Source organism: Lutjanus erythropterus, chromosome 9, assembly GCF_056507025.1.
Source record: "Lutjanus erythropterus isolate fLutEry1 chromosome 9, fLutEry1.hap2, whole genome shotgun sequence".
Lineage (NCBI taxonomy): Eukaryota > Metazoa > Chordata > Actinopteri > Lutjaniformes > Lutjanidae > Lutjanus > Lutjanus erythropterus.
In genome coordinates, this window is record NC_139325.1 from 27,297,678 (window position 1) to 27,317,929 (window position 20,252).

General features: G+C 37.9%; 2 protein-coding genes across 4 annotated transcripts in view; one reads left to right on the forward strand and one right to left on the reverse strand.

Annotated features, from left to right (window-relative positions):
- The window catches only part of fli1rs (Fli-1 proto-oncogene, ETS transcription factor-related sequence), a 30,349-nt gene extending 26,621 nt beyond the window's left edge, over window positions 1-3,728 (reverse strand). For 2 of the 3 annotated variants that reach the window (XM_084726968.1, XM_084726966.1), the window contains exon 1: window positions 3,570-3,728. In XM_084726968.1, the coding sequence (XP_084583094.1) occupies window positions 3,570-3,587 (18 nt within the window). In that variant the 5' untranslated portion in view covers window positions 3,588-3,728. Of the gene's footprint in view, window positions 1-3,026; window positions 3,422-3,569 lie in introns of those variants that run through there. The other variant, XM_084726967.1, reaches the window with a different exon arrangement.
- Window positions 3,729-12,292: 8,564 nt separating this feature from the next.
- On the forward strand, window positions 12,293-18,911 carry etsrp (ETS1-related protein). Its single transcript, XM_084726969.1, has 8 exons — window positions 12,293-12,452; window positions 13,332-13,413; window positions 15,431-15,550; window positions 15,643-15,717; window positions 15,815-15,964; window positions 16,083-16,343; window positions 16,577-16,695; window positions 17,850-18,911. The coding sequence occupies exons 1-8, from the start codon at window positions 12,387-12,389 to the stop codon at window positions 18,135-18,137; spliced, it is 1,161 nt and encodes a 386-aa protein (XP_084583095.1). The 5' UTR covers window positions 12,293-12,386; the 3' UTR covers window positions 18,138-18,911.
- Window positions 18,912-20,252: the final 1,341 nt, after the last annotated feature.

Here is a 20,252-nt window from a genome sequence, read left to right on the forward strand (position 1 = left end):
GCAGAGTTGCAGAGAACATTATTTTCTTCATGTTTAAAGGAGCAATATGTAGCAATCGTGTCTGCAAAAATGAGCACTGCAGTCTAAATAGTGAGTTGGAGCCGTCGACAGTATATTTAAAAGGTTGAAATCCTATTCATCATTCAGTCAGTGGTTGAAGTAAGCTGTTTCTCCCCTCCCCCTCCTGCTCAGACACAGAGAAGCTCAGACAGGCTGCAGGAGCATTGCAGGAGTGCAAGACGAGTGCAACATTATAATTTGGCGAGGAATGCTTCATTGTGAGTTGATCAAATGTTTATAACTGTCAGTTGTCTGCCAGTGTAAAGTTCAGCCTGTTATCATGAAAACAAAAGCCCACTGCTCTGAAAATACACTCTCTGGAGTTGGAGTTCAGTGACTGCCTGTCTTACTGTCTGCTAGATTCCATTAACATATTGCTGAATTTCACTATTATAAACATCCATGCCTTCTAAAAGGTTATTAATGATTTCTTATAACCCATAAACAGACACTTACTCATTTGGCAAACATTTGGCATTATTTATCATTTCCAAGGTACAAGACAAAGCTAGAAAATATCTTCTCACTTTTTTTCTTTCCTCTGACCTTTCTAACCCACATTGGGAAAATGTTTACTGTTCTGTATTATAAAATACAACTGAACAAACAGTTCAGACAAAAAGAATCAACTAATGAATAAATTCTAGCCTATAAATGATTCACAATTTCAGCAGGTTTAATCTATTTTAGCTTCCAAGCTGCATTTAGAGACAAATACACACCAAAGTGCAGGGCAGAATAAACCATTTTGCACCTTTTTTTAAGATGTGAAATTAACATGTTTACAATTTCAGTCTCTCTACTGACTTGTTCAGCTGATTTTTATTTAATTATGAAACTAATTACTTAGATATTAATAATTACAAACAAAAACAAACTTTTCATCACAGACTTTTCAAGGCCCACCCCTCACTGGGGGCCTAGTCTGTCCCACTTTTACCCCAACTACAATGCCCCCGCCTCTAATAGTCTATAACTTGATAATAATCCACATTTATTATTATCATTATTATCATTATTATTGTTATTATCATAGCTCTACTGTTAACATAAAACCAGCGATTCTCAACAGTCTGATAGATCACAAAATGTTAGCAACATAGGAGAGCAGGGGGAAAAACATGTTTCTGCTGCACAAAACTGTCTTCATTTTTTGAAGTGTTCATCTAATCTTTGCTTTTTTCTCCTCATGATTTAATGGAGCATTTTATATCTCTGAACCTTTAAAATGTATGCAAATAAAACCAGTAGATATGTGCAATCTGCAACAGACTTCGCCTCATTTAAAGGAGTCAGAAGCCAAAAAAGTTGGAGGCCACTGCACTAAACCGCAACCTAGGATGTGCTTAATAAATACACTCATGCGTGCACCAATTGTACACTTCATAGTTAGCCAGACTGCTACTTAACTCTTGTAACTTAGTAATAGCAGCACCAATCACACAGGATTAATAATATGTCTTAAAAATTGAGAAACTTAACAGTTTGTTCTTTCTGTTCATGGTCTTTGCTGAGTGTTATTATTTTACTGAGTTCCTGGTTATATCTGGATCTCCCCCAAATGGCTTCCTGATAGAAAATTTTAATTAACATGCCAAATGGGTGTCATCTTTTGTCAAGGCTGTGGGAGGATGTTAATATGGATTAAAAGACTCGCACAATACAAGGTGTAGCCAACAACAACAGGCCAGAGATCATGTTGTGCAAAGGCTCAGCCCTGTGTGCTCACCATGTCACATTCAAGTGGCAGAAAGCAGAAGTAAAAGTTAAGTCAAGCTGATTTTGCAAAGGCCCGAGCAGCTGCGCTTTCTGCTGCACAAACAACGATGCGGTTTTCACAGGTCGGAGCCTGGCAGGCAGCACGGAGGCCTCTGCAGCCAGCAGACGCAGCGCCAGGCCCGGTTCTCCTTCAACTCCCGGCCTGTGTGAGCGGACAATCAAGAGTTAAAACAATGCAACGCCTCAGTTTGTCCACTTCGTTACATTCTGGCGAGGCTTTGTTGCCTTTTCGACATTTTTTCTAGTCCACGGAGCGGAAATGTGTGCGGAAAGTCTGAGGTTTGAGACAGGAAGCCTGCTGCGTTCAGATAACGACACCTGACAAGTGCTCCCGTTTGCAGCTATAAATTATACTTAAAATAACCTCAAACACACAATCTGCTGCGACACACTACAACAGAATAATTATCTGATAATAGTAATTACATTTTCTCAACGAGTAATCACGTTTTGTGCCAGCATCTAAACAGCAAAACCACATATAGTAAAAATACATATACTTTTTAAACTTACAAAATCCGTATGTTTCGTTTCAGGATGTCCTTTCCTGCACTGGCCCTTAAATTGCTCACTCATTTCATGTCATAACAAAAATAATATCGCAACTCCATTAACTACCGCCCAAACTGCATCAGAATACATACATGTTTTTATTAGAAACAAAAAGAGAAATAATCATTAGTTCCTCAATTCACGGAGGAGGCCTCCTTTTCAAAATGGATTTATTCGAGGTTTAAAATCGGCTGAAAGACGTTAAATATGTTTGAAAAATCAAGATTCCTTACAATACATATTTTTAAACAAGTTAAGAATGTCGGCGTTAATATTGCCTCAAAATAAGAGCGATTATTCAGAAGGTTGCAAGAATATTTTATTGCAGAAATAAAAAAAAAAAATAAGCCTGCAGGCCAGAGTTGCATCTTAAACGCACATTCGTTAAAAGATAACACGTATATGTGTATTTGTGGCCTGAATCATCAGATAAAAATGTTTGCCTTTTCTTTCGTTGCGCAACAATCAGTTTTAATTTCAACAAAAATGGCTTTTCGATTTGAATTCCTGATATGCATACATACATATTTATTTCTGCACTTTTTAAATAAAATAAGATGAAACGGTTAGAAGGCTGTGGTCGTCTGGAGAAGAGAAAACTGTGAGGCTGTCAGTGAGTATGAAATGTGAAATACCAGCCATCTGATGGAGATGGATCCTCCTGCTCGTTAAAAAGCGGCTCTCAGTGAGTCCAAGTTGATCCATGGCGCCTTCAGGGACACCTGCCGTGTGCTCACCAATAAACTCCTTCATTAACTCATTCTTCGTTCAAAAAAAATGAAGCTAAGTGTTGAGTAATTTCACTCTCCGTAGTTTATTTTGTTGTCGATTTGCCGGTCCGTTGATACTGCGGGATGAGCTCGATTAAACGCAGCAATTAAAAAAAAAAAAACGAAACTTGTGCGTTTGGAAACCCTTTTTACGCGTGTAACCGGCCACCAATTAGTGTTTTAATCTGACTGTAAAGATGTAGTGGTTAGTTGTGTTATTATAGAGCCGACATACAACCACGAACGGGAAGGAAGAGGAAATTTTGTACAAGAAGGAAAGAGTGGGGAGCTCGCATCACCGCCTCGACTCTCTCACTCAGCAGACTCAGGGCTGGTGTGGGTGGCCGCCTGTCATCTTCACCAGCAGCAGCAGCAGCAGCGTTAAAAACGGTCAAACACAGAACTTACCTTTATCGTACAGTCCATTGCAGCAGCCTCGCACTCTTGGTCATTTAGTCGCCTTTGTGAATGTCACCGCTAATTCAGCCTTCTAGCCTCGCTTCAATGCATGCAGGGGTGCATTGGCTCTATGTCGCAAACCATTGCAGTTACAATTTTTTGCGCACAGACCAAAACCGGATGGCAAGTTTTTTTTTTCTCCCCCCCCCCCACCACCACCACCGTCTCTCTCTGTTTCTCTCTCTCTCTCTGAACTGGGAAGTGAAGTCACTCTGAACACTGAAGTCACTTCACGTGAAACCAACACTTGCTGCTCAGAAGGAAAAACAAAATGCTCTCGTTTTTTTTTTTTTTTTTTTTTTTTTTTTTTCTGTGTTGAGTGAGTTTTGAATCATATTTGAAGACACACTGTGGAAACGAAAAAGTTCAGGGAAAAAATTTCAGAGCAATGCACTCCAATAGATTTTTGAGTTTGAAGCCCAACTAATTTTTTTTTAAAAGGGACAGTTCACCACAAAATGAATTTATTTCTAGTAGAAAGACCAGTCATTTCTACTGCAGAAAGACAGTAGTTCCTACATGAATCTGCTCACATCACGGTCTGTGGATTACCTTGAACCATGTCATGATTTTTGGAAAGAGACACTGGTTTTGTCTTGTTTTTTCATATATATTTTTTTGGTGCTTTAAGCACCACATGCCAAGTGCCATTTACTCCCATTACATTTAAAAAAGGCAGATATCCCTTCGGCTGCTAACTGAAACTGCAACTCACACCAAAAGAACATAGATGGATAAATAGCACTACAGGCTAGAGGAAAATATACATATATTTGATATGGGAGTGAACTGTCTCTTTCAGTTTTTAAATCTTTAAGTTTTAGAACCCCCCCCCCCCCCCAAAAAAAAAAATAAATAAATAAATAAATAAAAATTTAAATTTATGGATATTCTAAAACTCAAAGATTCAAGTTATTTCAAAATTTAAAGGTATAATCTGCTAAATAGTCCTAAAAAAATGTGGATGAGACTCTGACCTCTGCATGTATTTTCTTATTTTTTCTCATTGCTTGGGATGTTTCACCAGCACAAAAACGGTGGTATCTGACATCCTGATGCGTTTATGAACCGCTGGGACAAATCCTACTGACTCTACCTTTAAGAGTTTGACACACGGGTTTACAACACATTTACTCATGCTGTCTTTTAAGGGACAGATCAAAAATACATGTTTTTCCTCTTACCTGTAGTCTTCTTTATCCATCTAGATCAGGAATACTGACATTGTTTTGCCTAGGGGTCACTTTTGAAAAGTAAAGGGAAGCCAGAGACCATTTAACAAACATTAATAATATCAGATAAAATGAAGACACCTATGAAGGTCCACAACTCATCTGTCTTTGAAATCCTTTGTTTTCAACTTGACTGACCTATTAACTTCACTTATTGACTAAATTTATTTTAACGAGATTGACTTGGCTTAAGGGTTGACACATAAATCAACATTTAATAGCAGCAAATGCATTTAGTCATAAATGCTTTGGTTTCAAAGAGTTGATACAACAAATGTTGGAATGATTCATAAACATAAACTGCGTCTGCTGAGACAGAATGAATAATGTATTTACATATGAAATACGCATTTATGGGATCAGAATTATCCTCATTTCTGTGTTACTTTTGCTCCTCTTCATCTAAGTTGTAGGGCCACCCAACACTCTATCAGTGGTCAGATTCAGCCCACAGGCCGCAAGTTGAGTATCACTGATCTAGAATTGCCTTGGTGTGAGTTGCAGAGTTCTGGTCAGTCCGGGGGCCCTTGCACACATGGGGCCCCTGGGCTACAGCCTGTGCATTAATCCTCCCCTGGTCAAATGTGTATTCAAAAGTTAATCAGAAGCAGTTATGAGGCTTCAGCTGCCCGGGTTAGATTTTACATCTTGCATTGTTGTTACAAATGTCCTTTATACGAAACAGTCATTTTGATTGAAATAACTATGAAGGTCAGAGCAAAGATGAAAAAAAAAAGTCAAGTGGCATGCTGACTTTCTCTTTTTGGTAAGAAGTCTGCTGCAGCTAAAACAATAAGAGTACAACACCAAAGATGAATGCAGGGTGCTACATTTTATTAACTGTTTGACTTCTAATGAAAATATTTTGATGAGTACCTAAAGCATTCATATGACCTACTAGAAGTGTGTGGTTTGCTGTATCTGCAGAGACCCTGCCTTCTCCCTGTATATCCTTATTTTTCTCATTGTTTTGTGTGCTCAGGAAGTTTCGCCAACCCAAAACGTTGGTATTTAACGTCCTGATGGGTTTACGAACAGCTTGGACAAATTCTGCTGACTCTACCTTTAAGCTAAGATTGGCCTTTTTCTCCTGAAGTAAAACCACCGTACCGTTCTTAGCTAATCATGAGTTACTATGCCATTGTGTGTCACCCTGTCACATTACAGATGGTGTTTTTGGCACGTGAAAAAATATTAAAGATGATGTCTTTCTTATCAGCCATAATAGTCCAGAATTAGCTATCGTTTCTACATGCATGCAAGCACACAGACACATCCTGGTGGGGTGTGTGAGGGGGGTATAGTTTGAAAGTGAATATCAAACGTTTTTTTAGAGGGATAGCTCACCCAAAAATGAAAATTAAGTCACTATCTACTCACCCTCATGCTGGTTGAAGGCCCGGTCTAGTCTAACACTGCTGGAGTTTCACAGGAAAACAGCATTGCAGAATCTCCCAAACAATTTAGGCGATTGGTGACCAGTTTTCAACACAAACATAACACAACACAAAAGGCATGAGACGGTAAAGCTCCAACATGTTGTTCACTTGCACACCATCACACCACACACACCCAGTTCAGACGGTGTGCACGTGAACGTGGCTCCAAAATAAGGATCTACGTGAAGATTTAGGATAAAAACATAAATGACATTTTTCACGTCAACTTGACGTGTCAGGGCTTTAGGAGACTTGGATTACACCAGAAGAGCAGTATGGAGGCATTTTATGCTGCTTTGGGGGTTGTTTTTTTTTTCGCTGGAAAACTGGACACCATTCACTTAAATTGGGAGATTCTGCAACGCCGTTTTTCTGTGAAACTCCAGCAGTATTTTGTGGACTAAAAACACTAAATCCGACCTTCAATCTGCATGAAGGAGAGTAGATAAAGACTGAATGTTGTTTTGGGGGGGGGGCTGTCTCTTTAATATCCATTGTAGACAAAAGGACAACAAGGACACTAGCACCAAAAGAACAGCGAGAGCGTGGCAGAGAAGTTGGCTTAAAGTAAAATCAGTGGAGGGAGGAGGGAATGAAAGGTGCAATAAAAGAAGATAGAAGAATAAGAAGAACTAATGAGTGAAAGACTGAACTGTTAAATTATTTAACCATTTAAAAACAAACAAACGTGAAATACAATTAATCTAGTGTCTAATTAGTGTCATTTGGTGTCATTTTTAACCTTTAAGTGTTTGATTTAACAATCTGCTTGAGGAAATAGAGGCGGTTTATTTTCAGTCCAAGCACACAGCATCATACCAATATTACCAAAGGAAGCCGTAAAATAAGTTGAAGTATAATTAAATGGCAATATCAAGATTGTGTGTGATTTGCCTGCCACCAGGTTGGATTCTCCTTTAAGTCAAATAAAATGAGTCTTGGTTTATATTTTCACAGACAAAATGACAGTGAGTTGTATATCACCCAGTTAAAAGGAAGCTGGAGGAGAATTTTATTTAGATAATTTTATTTTTGAGCTCATAGTTTGTAGTTTTTTGGGGTTTTTTTGGGTGGAAACACTACCGCTTTTGTCCACAGGGCGCTCCAAAATCAACCCTACAACAAAGTTTATTGTTGTAGCTTTAATCTGGAGACTTTCAGTCTTCTTCAGTTGCTAAAACTGTATCAGTCCTGATTTCTCAAACCTCTTGACAGGTTTGATTACACTTCTGTTTCACTGGGATGAGGGTGTTTTCTGACACAGAGCAAGTTTAGAAATGACAAAATCATAGCAGACCAAAACATTTCATAAATTACATATATTTCAGATATACAAATGCTAGAATGTTTTTATTTATTTAATTTATTTATTTATTTATTTTTTGATTGATTTGTCCCAATTCTCAAGAATGGGTGACTAACATTATTATTGCAGCCCTGGAATTTCAAGGACTTGTTGTTTATTTCAACTTCCTGTTTTTCACAAGTAAATTACTGTCTGCAAAGATATAGGAAAACAAATTATATTGGCTCAAATTACAGTATTCTTTACTATACTATACAGGCATTAAATGTTATTCTTATTTCTATGATGAAATAGTGATTTATGTGATTGATTAGTCAAACTTCAATGATTAAAGTTCACCATGTAAGTAGTTCTCTGATATTTATGTTTTTTAGACCCATATTTTGACAGTGTTTGCTTTCTGAATGAGAACTGTTGTCTGTGTTTTAGTCCAATGATCTTATTTTGAGACATACGAAGTGTTTTCATGCCCTGAATGAGTTTTGGAGGTGACATTAACTCACACCAAGCACAAAATGTCATTTCAGTGTCGTCATTTGGCCTAAATCTGTCCCAAAATCTTTACTTAACCCAAAAATAGACATTTAAATTTGTGCCTTTACTCTTTCCACTTTGGTCTAAACGTCTAAAGTTGGACCATGTTTAGGCTGTCCAATTTGGCCCAAATTTAGCCCCAAAACAGACATTGAGATTTGGGCCTTGTTTTGGTCCCTCTGATTTGGTCCAAATGTTACCCAAAAATATGCGTTGAAATAAATGTTTGGACGGTGTTTAGTCCTTCTGATTGTCTTTTCAACAAAATGAATTGGACACATTTTCACCTTTAACTTTCAGCTACAAGCAGATGTAGAGTTACATCCTTAAATAGTTTTCAGCAACATGAAAAAGACATTTTTTCACTTTTCACTTTCAACCAAAATCAAACGTTTCTTAGAAACCACTGGCGAAAAAAAAAAGTAAACGTCCACATTAGGCTGCTATTAAAACTTTTTTAATTTTAGTTTTATTTTAGATTTGGTGCTACAAGGCGTTGTTCCGTGACAATTTAGTTTAGCTGTGACCCACTTTGTTATTATCCCAGGTGGATTTGTCCTGATAGTTCACTGCAGACGGTTGTTAATCACCTCGTGTTGTGTAACTTTATCCCGGTTGTGTCCTTCTTGTCTTGAGGTGGGGCTCCCAATCACGACTCCCGTCTCCCACCGACGCGCACGATTTCACCCAACTCCACTTTTCCAGATGGGGTTGGCACTCAGCGTGTGTGTGTGTGTGTGTGTGTGTGTGTGTGTGTGTGTGTGTGTGCGCGCGCGTGCGTGTGTGTGTGTGCGTGTCGCAGGAGGAGAATAGCAGAGATGTTTGTTTATACAAGGCCCTGGGCTCGGCCTTATCTACTGCAGCCACTCACGCCGTGATTTCAGACTTTCTTCAGCGGCCACTTGTGTGTTTTTTTACAGGCCATTGTTTTGTCGAATGGTTTCTAAAGATACAGAGATTTTTTTTTTCTTCCTCCCACCTCATTAGAAACCGACTGCTCTGATTTCAAAAGCCTCTGCACTTCATCCCCACCCAAACTATGGTTCAGTTATTTAGTCAGACAATCAGAGTGACCGCAGCTCTGAAATATGTGAAGGACATTCAGTGACAGAATAAAGATAACACTACTGCTCCTTATTATAATCAATATTCTCATCGTTCTCTTTATATTTCATCCATAACATATATAGATATATATTTGTTTGACGTCCCTTATACTCTCAAGAAGCGTCCCCTTCAAAATAAACAACATGACTGATTGGTTTCATAAAATTATCTGATGTATTATGGGAACTGTCTTGTAAGTGATGTTATCGTTCTGTATCATGTTAATTTTATGACATTTGTTTTTAAGGCTGCAACTAACTATTATATTCATTAACAATTTAATTAGATTTTAACCAATTAATCATTTACTCTACTAAACGTCAGAAGATAGGAGACACCAGGGGCACCTACAACATTTTCAAAATTTTCCATCACTGACTGCTTGAAATAGACTCTTTTGATATAAGTAACATGTAATCATTATCAAAATTAGAATCAGAAATACTTTATTATTTATTATTTATTTATTGTTCCCCAGGGGAAAATTGGTTGTGTTGAAGTAAAGTATATAAGCATATAGAAATGATAAGAAAATATAAAAAAAAAAGTATTGTAACAGTATGTGAAAATATGTGTATAATATAACAATATATAGGGGAGAAGACAATTAAGAAAATAGGATGTGTGTGAAATACAAACCTATATATAATATATACAACACTGCAGTGTAAACAACAATAATGCCGAAGATGGAGTATATAAGAAGTCTGTTAAATGCAAGCGTATAATAATAAGAGCATAGTTTGGCTAAAATGCACAGTATAATTAATAATTGCAGTAAGGATGCCAGTGTAGCCTGTGTATTGAAATTATTGAATAATTATTGCACAAAAATGACTGTACTGTTAGACAGACATTGTACAATTGAAGATGTAAATAATAAATAAATAGTCAATAATAAGTAGCTTCTGACAGTGGTGAAAGGAGTTTTAATGGATACATTTACATGTACATGTAGTGAAAAACAGGCCTATTAGTGACAAAAATTAGCCTACTCAGAGTATCAAAAGTTGCCAAAAAGTAGAATAGCCCGTGTCACTACATTAGATCCCTGTTTTTATTGAGTGCTGTTCTTATTTTAGTGCTTTATTAATTACAAAGTCATTGTTTTGTGTATGTGTGGATGGATGGGGGTTATTGTTTTATTGTGTGAAGGACTTTGTGTAGGGGGACCTGGGGCATTCGTAACATTTTTTTACATTTTCCTTGGAGGAACTGTGTATGTGACAGTTGCCCCTGGTTACAATTGTCCCTGTGCTCCCCTGGTGTAAATGTCAAAACTTGTATTGTTTTGTCCAACTAGCTGTCCAATCTTTGGTTAGAGAAATTATTTACACATTTAAATAACATGGTGAAGGTTTTTTTTTTTTTTTTTTTTGTGGAACTCATAGACTGTGACTCAGCGGTGATTCTGTTTAGGATGTGATTAATCTACAGTTCCCTGATCATAAGTAGTTGTTCCCAGAAGGGATTTAGTGTAGTGACTGGAATTCAACTGTAAATTCAACTGAGACTGAAATGAAATGGTGAAAAAGTGATCTGAAATTTTCCAGAGATGTATGGAAACTTTATCAATGAGTTTATTTATGTCCATTTTTCATTCTCAATTACCACTATTAATCGATAACTATATCATTTGAGTGTGTAATGTCTAATGTAAACAAAATAACCTTCATTTCCTACATTTATCTAACAGCTTTATTTTCTTAAGCTTTACTTTTAAAAATTTTACACAGCAAACATATGAGTTTCTAAAATATTATATTCTAATATCCAGAATAGGCTACTCTAAAATGAATTGTAATGTTATAGTAATAACAATCAGATAATAGGCTGACACGGTTCTACAGCATTATCGATCCAATAATCAGTCAGACTTTATTTGCATGGCACTTCTCATACAAACAAAATGTAGGCCTTGGGAGGATACTAGGGGCGATTGTAACACAAACACACAAATATAGCACCTCCAATCAGAAACAGGATAAGGTGATGACACATTCTCAGTAGGAACTAACTAAGGAACTGACATGAACAAACTATGCTCATAAGAGAATCTGCCATGGCTGCAAGATCAGGGACAGTTGTAACATTGTGCTACAGCCAGATGGCCCTAACTGTCTTCTATGTCAGCACAGACAAGCAGGGTGCTTTTACCTGTGCTGACATACTTTTCTACTAAAGAACATATTCAATGAATTTAAATGTAAAATTGTTTTTAAATAAATTGAAATGATTAAAACCACTTTTAAAAATTACCACTAGAATAGTTTGCCTCGTTTTCCACAACAAAAAATATAGACTTTTACTTTGAATGTATGTCTGCCATATAAAAGAATTTGAACCATATATGGCACAATATTTTTTTTGTTCCCAAGATGGCAAAGCAGTAATTTCAGTACTTTCCAATATGCCTTTGTTCTAGTGAGGTAATATAACTTCTTTTCTCAGTGTGATAATTGGCCCCAACCACACTCTTTAATATTATAGTCTCGTCCTTAAGTAAAAAATATATCAACTGTATTCTCAGTTAGTGTGGGTCTATGTTTTTATACAAACATGTATATATAATTAGTGTATTTCAAGTAGTCTGTGAGTTATGAGGGAAAATGCAAAAAAAAAAAAAAAAGGTTTATAAGTTTGCTTTTATACTTGTAGCTACTTATGAAAACATTTCAATACTTAATTAAAAGATATAAATACTTTTTCCATCACTATGGGCTTCCACAAAGCAATAAAGATGATTATTAAAACAGTGATCAGCACTTTTTAAGAACATTTGACTACATGATTTGTACTTGAGTATTTTTAATTTCACTCAAATAAAAGATCTAAATACTTCATTCATCACTGAAGTAGATCATTCTTTGGTGTTATTCTACCGGAGTTTTACGGTGTCACTGAGGCTTTTATGAATGAATGTTTAGTTGCCCGTTGCTACAGGGGGAGGGGGGCGTCTGACGTCACGATCTATTAAACAAACCTGGTCACGACGCAGAACGGGCGCGCGCCGCCCCTTCCACCTCCGCTGCGTTTATAACAGGAGCGTTTCGGCCGGAGACTCACTGACCACTCGTTGGCATATACGGTGAATAAAGTCTGTAAATCTGGCGAAGTGCGACCAATAAAGAGAGCAGGAAATAAAGAAATGTACTGGGACACTACCGTCAAACCTGGAGACAGAAACACAGACAGCAAAGACTCGAAAATAAAGGTAGGTTTTAATTTGGATTTTTTTTTTTTAAGAAAAGCATGTCATTCATTTATAACAACCGAGATTATTTCTAATATTTTATCCCACTGAATAAGGTCATATATTCATATGACTTAAAATAGTAGGATTTGGTTGCATTTGGGAAATATGTCTTTTTTTAAAGCATTTTCTGACATCCTCTAAGCTAAATTACGAATCAGCAAAATAGTCCTGTATAATGGAAATAATGTATATTGCTCTTATATCTGACTGTAACAGTGTTATTGTTGCAAAATAATTTAAAGTGCAAAGTGTTGTTGCCTGTGCCACTAGATATTTATCAACAATAGTAGAGTATTAATAGTAAGACTAAAGTATTTATAAGACTACCCTTATTAATGGTGCTTAATTGGTTGTAAACAGTTGTAAACAGTTTAGAAATTATAATTAAGCTGTTAGAACACATTAGATTGAAAAAGTCAGATAGATAGATCTGATTACTTACTTAGTTCACTTGTCTTCTCCATCAGCAGCATTTATACCTGCCAGCTTCATCACATATTTTTAATAAGATACTAACATTTAACCTCTGTCAGCATATCTTAATAGTCAAAAAGCTTCATTAACATATCAAATTACCAGATTTATACACTAAGGCTTTGACAATATTGTTTAACTTGACATTTTCAGCTCTTAATAAAATTTCTGCCAGTTATAAATAGTAGTAGCTCATTAGTAAGATCAATTAGCATAATAATAATAAACTTAATATTATATATATAACTTTTTAAAATAAGAGTTTATTAATTAATGTTTTTACAACCTATTTAATAACAAAAATAATTACAAATTATTTATAAAATGGTAATGAGAGTAGTAATTATGAGTGTTTCACCACAGATGGAGGTTTGCCAGACTGGATATTACGCAGAAGACTTCAGGACACAGGAAGTGCCAGCTGGCTTTGACTTTGCATCTTATGGTGAGTTTAGAGAAGCACTTTCAGCTCCATCACAAATTAAACATTATGATTTTGGTCCTGGTGATGGTGGTGGTACGAGCTGCCCAGACAGACACAAACACAGTTTGGTGGGTTTTCTTTTTTCTTTTTTTCTTTTTTTTTTTTTGAGTGTTTGTGCAATCTGTTTCCTCTGAACCTGAGGCAGCTGAGGGACAGAGGAAATATTTGTGCAGACTGTATCATCACATCTGTCAGAGCTTTCTCAATGAGACCTTGACACTCGCTCAAACCCAGGGGCTGCGTCAGGATAATGGGGGGCTGCTATGCATGTATGTATGTGTTCGTGTGAGTGAATAATGCCTGAATGGGCTGAGGTAGGCAAGACAGGGAGAAACAGGGTGGTCAGGTTAAAGACACTCCCCTCTCTGTCTTCCCTAATCCTTTCCTCCAGACTTCCTCCTCCAACAGATTTAGAGTCCCCCCTCTCCCTCCCCATCCCTCCATCACTACTCTGTCACACTCCCTCCACTGGCGTTTCCTCCTCGCTCTTCCTCCCCCCTCCCTCCCTGGTTTCCTCCTCACTGCCTCCATCCATTGAGGGCTGAAAAAACCTGAGGTACATGGGCTTGAGTGCCTGGTGCTGATTCGACAGTAAACAAATAGCTTTCGTTTGTGTCAACATCCACCGTCAAGATAAAAACTCACAAATTCACCCCATCTTTCCTCACTCTTTTGCTGAGCTGAGCTGTAATTAACCTCCTGCTGAAACGACCATACCAATGATTTTGAGATTTCGTAGCATATTTACTACACAGTATACATTTTTTTGTTTAATTTTTTCTACCTTTAAGGCAGCCTGAAAATCAACTTGCAGAGACTTGAAATGTACTTGAGGTGCTGTAAGGTAGTTGCTTTCACTGTAAAAGGGGAAGTGTGGATTTTTTGAAGTGAGGTTGTATCTCCACAGTCAGTGTATTACAACAGATGATCTATGTCAGTTTAAGTGTACACTATATTTTGAATATTTTCACCACTTTACTTTGCCATCAGACAGACTTTTTCAATGAGAAACTGCTGTTACATAAGCCAAATATCACTGTCCTCAAACCATCCAAAATCCATTGGCGAAATAAGTAATTTTACACTGCTGGTGTACTGCTGCTTCGATTGAGTAGTTTGTTTCTGTTATTGTTTGACCCGTGTGTTTTGAAAGGTTAGTTCGGATCCACCGAAGTGGCACAATAACATAAACAAACTTTCTGTGAAAGGCAGCAGTATACCAGCATGTCCCTGTGTTTTGCCAGATAAAATCACTGTTTTTGCCAATGGAGTCTGGTTGAGTGAGACAGAGAGCAACATTTGCTTTATATAAAAGCGTTTTCCCGTTGGAAAAGGTTGTCTGAAGGCAAGATGAAGAATTGTAAAGTGAAGGTATACTAAATTATAGCATACACTTAAACTGGTGATTTGTGGCTAAAATGCATTTTGCTGCAGACCCTGACCCGACCGTGCTCAGCTTCCTACACTGGTAATGCTGCTGCTTCTTCCAACTGGTGCTCCATCTACTGATTATGGATAAGCACCTCATACAACCCCACTTCAAAATTTCCTGTAATTTTGCAGGAACAGGGGTTGGTGGTGGATTTAATGATGTTCCAACATCTAAAATCGGCCAAAAAAAGACAAGACTTGCAGGAAAATCAAATTAAAAAGTCAAATAGTTAACACGTGGACATCATAATTCTTTGACATTTTAGAGACAAAAAGCTTAATTGATTAATTGTGAAAACTGTTGTTAGTTCCAGCCCTATTTCAAGTCTCTGCAAGTGAATTTTCACAGTGTGCTGAAATAAATGGAAACCAACTGCTGCCCAGGCTGAAATGAATGAACGTCTTACTTTGGAAAGTATGCGGCATTCATGTAAAGTATGTCAGATAAAACCATTGGTGTGGTCCTTAACAAGCATGAACTGTGCCTCTATCCTGCCCTCATCATCATTCACTGACTCCATCTGTCTGTATTGTGTTTAACCTCCAGACTACCCTGGTGAAGACCTGTCTTTTCTGTTAGACAGTAAAACACCCGGACAGCAGCAGTTTGTCACAGAGAGCAGCTACCCAGAGCCACCAAAAGCTTCTCAACCATATGGCACTAAAGGTGAACTCTCAAAGTACAAAAGAAACATGCCCTTATGGTTGTTAATATGAGTTATGTGTTAGTGTTAACAGTTTTTTGCTCTTTTTCCTCAGTGAACGCCAGCGACACGGCCCTCTTCAACCTGGACTCATACCAGGAATTCAACTGGTGGGCCTCATATCCACACGGTGAGCCTCTGACTCTGCAGTCTTACTCATACTGTATGAAAAATGACCTTTTAAAGGAATTCCTTTTTTGTGACTGATTTTCTTTTTCGATGAACAGATGGCCTGACGGTCGACCAGCCACAAACTGGATACCAGGAGTCTCCACAGACGTACCAGAGCCTGGTGCCCCAGAACGGACAGTTCAGCCCGGCCATGGAGGGCAGCCACAGCCCCTTTCTACCTGGAAAAGGAACAAATACAATACAAAGTAAGACACTTCACACATTAATGTAGAGTATTTGTTGTAACTTAGAAAAGTGCATGGATATTAAAAACACCCTCCCGGTAATTTTTTCATTCGGTGTGTAATTCTTTTGTTGTTTCAGGCGAGACAGATCAGAGCTACTCGTGTCACTCGGCTGAACTGTACGACTCTGACGGACAAAGGCAGTCCTCGTCCTTCTGGCCTGAATACACCTCTCCCAGCTTCACTGCCCCAATGCCACACCCGCCTCCGACCTCCTGCCCCTCAAACCACGGCCCTCAGTCCTCAGAGCAGTACTGCCCCCGTGTGGTCAAACGCAAAAACACGCACCCCCAGAGGCCAGACAGAGAGGGCCAGATGACAGGAATGTCAGCTTATCCAGGTTAGAATTTGACTACTTTAATTATCATTTAACCTGTCAGTCATATTATCACTTAATCAATTAGTTATTTGGCTCATTAAATGGTGAAAAATGTCAGTCTGAGTTACCCAAAACCCAGTGTGGCGTCCTTAAATGTTTTGTTTGTCCACAACCCAAAGATATTCAGTTTGCTGTCATAGAGGAGTAAAAAACTTCGATAGTATAATTAATCAATGTCTTTTTTATTAATTCAGGTTCTGGTCCAATCCAGTTGTGGCAGTTTTTACTGGAGTTACTTCTTGACTCTGCCTGCCGAACCTTCATCTCCTGGACCGGAGACGGCTGGGAGTTTAAGATGTCCGACCCCACAGAGGTGAGGAAATCTCCTGTCTTGGATTAGGGCGGGGATTGGGTGTAGTAGAAAGTAACTAAGTACATTTACGCAAGTGCTTTACATTAGTGCAACTTATTACCATTTTATGTTACTTTATACTTATACCTACATACTTTATATTCCACTATGTTGTAGTGGGAAATGTTCTTTTTACTTCATTTATTCAACTAATACAACTGTAGTTACATAAAAAAAAACACGATAATATGCATTGTCAGGAATTAAACCAGTGGTTTTCAACTTATTTGACCTTAAAAATTACTGCTAGACCCATTGCTTGACTCCTAGTTTGGGAGCCACTGGCTTGAACTCAAAAACAATATATAAAGTAGTAAAACTAGCTTCAACTCAACTAGCTTCAACAGTCAAATATTGCATTTTACATACTTTTGATAAATACAATTTATATACGCCTATAATTTTTACATTGCTCTATAGGTAATTTTACCTAAAGCACTTTTTTCTTCTTTGCTACATAGTGAGTTTATTCCAGGGTCTTAAATACAGACAGTGCAGGCAGTGTAGTTGCATTTGGAGTCCATAGGGTGGAGCCCTCCAACTGTGTGTTGAGCAGAGAGCGGAGCGACTCAGATTGCCACCTCACTAACACACCTGTGTTCAAAGAAGAACTCACATTAAATTAAAGATGGTGCCATTTGCTATGCAGTATATGGCTTCAAAAAGGCAAACCTATCTCCATCATGATTTTATTTTATTTTTTCATAAAGTAGTCAGTAGAAATCTACACTAAACCAGAAATAAAATGATCTAAATAAAAAAAATCCTCCTGCTTCTTTTTAACTTAATGTAGGTCATATAGAGACAGAAGTATTAAATTGAGAGTCTGAGTTTCATAACCAGTTAAAAACTCTTTGTAGTAAGTTTAAGAATGAGGGACAAAGGGCAACAACAAGTGGAAACACAGAGACTAAATACACAGGGAACAAATCAGGGACAGATGAAACAAAGAAGGAAGCAAAACAGGAAGTAAAAAAAAAGCCACAAATGAAGACTATTACAAATAAAAGAGGAAATAACTGGAGAGAAACCCATAACAACTGGTTCGTTCTGTGTTTTTCTGAAGTATGAACTCAGTTAAGTTCAACTCTGTGTGGTTTTTGCTGATCTCGCAGGTGGCCAAGCGCTGGGGCCAGTGCAAGAACAAACCCAAGATGAACTACGAGAAGCTGAGCCGCGGCCTGCGTTACTACTACCACAAGAACATCATCCACAAGACGGCGGGCAAACGCTACGTCTACCGCTTTGTCTGCGACGTGCAGGGCATGCTGGGAAAGACGGCGCAGGAGGTCCTGACCAGTCTGAACGTTTTGCCCGCAAACACCGAGTCGTGGCAGTGCCCTGGGGTATCAGCAGCGGCGGCGACATCGGAGCACAGCAGTGAAACATGGGCGTCGCAGTAGGGAACGTGTGTCAGGACTCTTGGTGGTACTGGCTGACAGTGACCAGCACATTTTAATGACGTACTACAGCCGACACAGTGAACGACGCCTCCGCAAGCTCCGGCTGAACTACAGTGTCCTCATGGGGACAAGCAGATCAGTAGCCAATTTATAAATGCTGCATTTCAGGGATAAAAAATAACCAAAAACTCATAATTTCATAATGCAGCCACTCTTTAAAAGCAATATGTTGCTTTTCCTTAAATAAAAGAACATACAAAATAAAAGTCTTCCAATACCTGAGCTCCCTAAAGGGGTAGTTTGCATTATTTAATGTGGAGTTGTATGAGGTACAGTGAGCTCTACCTAAAAAACTCTGTATCAGGGTAAGTGCACACTACATTTAGAATATTTTCAACGCTTTACCTTGCCATCAGACAGCATTTCTGGCAGGAAACTGCCATTATGTAAGCCAAATATCACTCTCTCCAAACCAAACAAACTCCATGGGTGAAATCAGTGATTTTACTTTGCAAAACATGGGAGTTACCGCTGCCTTGATCTCTTAGTTTGCTTGTGTTATTGTGTGATTTAGGTGTTTTAAAAGGATAGTTTGGATTCATCAAAGCAACACAGAAACCCAAACAAACTAACAAATAGAAGCAGCGGTAGACAAGCAACTCCCATCTCCTGCGAGGTGAAATCACTGATTTTAGTGATCAGTAAGTTTGGTTGGTTTGGAGAAAACAATATATTGCTTATACAACAGCAGTTTCCCATTAGAAAAAGCTGTGTGACAGCAAGATAAAGCTGAAAAATATTCTAAATATAGCATACACTTAAACTGATATTGGCTTTTCTTTTAGGTGGACCTTCTTTAGGTGGTTAAAATATCTTTTGTTGCTGCCCCTGTCCACAGCGCTACATTTCCTAGCTTCCATGCTGAGGCCCCTCTCTGCTTCTCCAAACTGGGGATGTACCGACCACTATCTACTGTTCGTAATACACTGACTATTGATAAATACCACATACAACCCCACTTCAAATAATCCGAACTATCCCTGCAACCTCAGGGCCAAAAAACTGCATCACAGGAACTAGCCAGGGGCATTTAAAGCACTAGAAATAGATAATTTTTGTAACACCTGGGGGCATATTTTTATGTGTGTTTCTAAGAAGTTGATTTGTAAATAGTGTTTATATAATTGCTATGTAGAGTTTTGTGCATTTATATTATTTTTTTGTAATACAAAACTCATGTCTACCTCTGTTAATCAGAATAACATAAACTGAGATCATTTTCAGGCACTCACTGTGAAAGATTCAGCCTGTGTGATGATTGTTTTGTGTAAATAAACTGTACATAAATATAGATTTGTGTGAAGAGTGGTTTCTAGCAGTCAAACAGGGTTCTGGCTTGCTTTTCTAGCAATCCTACAACCAGTTCTCTCTGATATTTTTCTTGGTCTTCCAGACCTTATCTTGACCTCCACTGTTCCTGTTAACTGCCATTTCTTAATTACATTCCAAACTGAGGAAATCAGTACCTGAAAATACTTTACTATCTTCTTATAGCCTTCTCCTGCTTCGTGGGTGTCAATCATTTTCATTTTCAGAGAGCTAGGCAACTGCTTAGAAGAACCCAGAGCTGCTGATTGTTGGGACAAGGTTAGAGGAGTCTGGGTATTTATAAAGCTTTTGAATTTGCATCACCTGGCCTTTCCTAATGATGACTGTGAACAAGCCACAACACTGACAGGCTAATTAAAGTCTGATACCTTGGTCAAAGTTAGTTGAGAGCTCAAGTCTCCTGGGATTTCCGTTCTTTTGCAGGGTGCTGCTTTCCATTTTTTACTCTAAAATTGGACAAAACAAAAATAATACACAGATATTGCTTAAAATATTGAAAAGAGTGTTTCATGTTTAACTTTATGCCTTTTGGAGATCAATTTATCTCCCACTTGCTTAACTGTTCACATTTACAGAAATTTTGACCTTTAAACAGACATTTTAAACAAAAAACAAAAAACGTAGTTTAGAGTTTGATTCAAAACTCAAAAAATCTTGTGAAGGCAGGTGACTTGAAATTATGAATTCTCTAAACTTTTTTCCATTGTGTACTTTTAAACATTTTCA

What these genes read in the sequence shown, in the direction of transcription:
- etsrp (XM_084726969.1), top strand. Translation starts at nt 12,387, where the DNA reads ATGTACTGGGACACTACCGTCAAACCTGGAGACAGAAACACAGACAGC. An exon ending in CTTTGACTTTGCATCTTATG is followed by an intron (nt 13,414 to 15,430) that starts GTGAGTTTAGAG and finishes TTTAACCTCCAG; the next exon opens with ACTACCCTGGTGAAGACCTG. An exon ending in GTGGGCCTCATATCCACACG is followed by an intron (nt 15,718 to 15,814) that starts GTGAGCCTCTGA and finishes TTCGATGAACAG; the next exon opens with ATGGCCTGACGGTCGACCAG.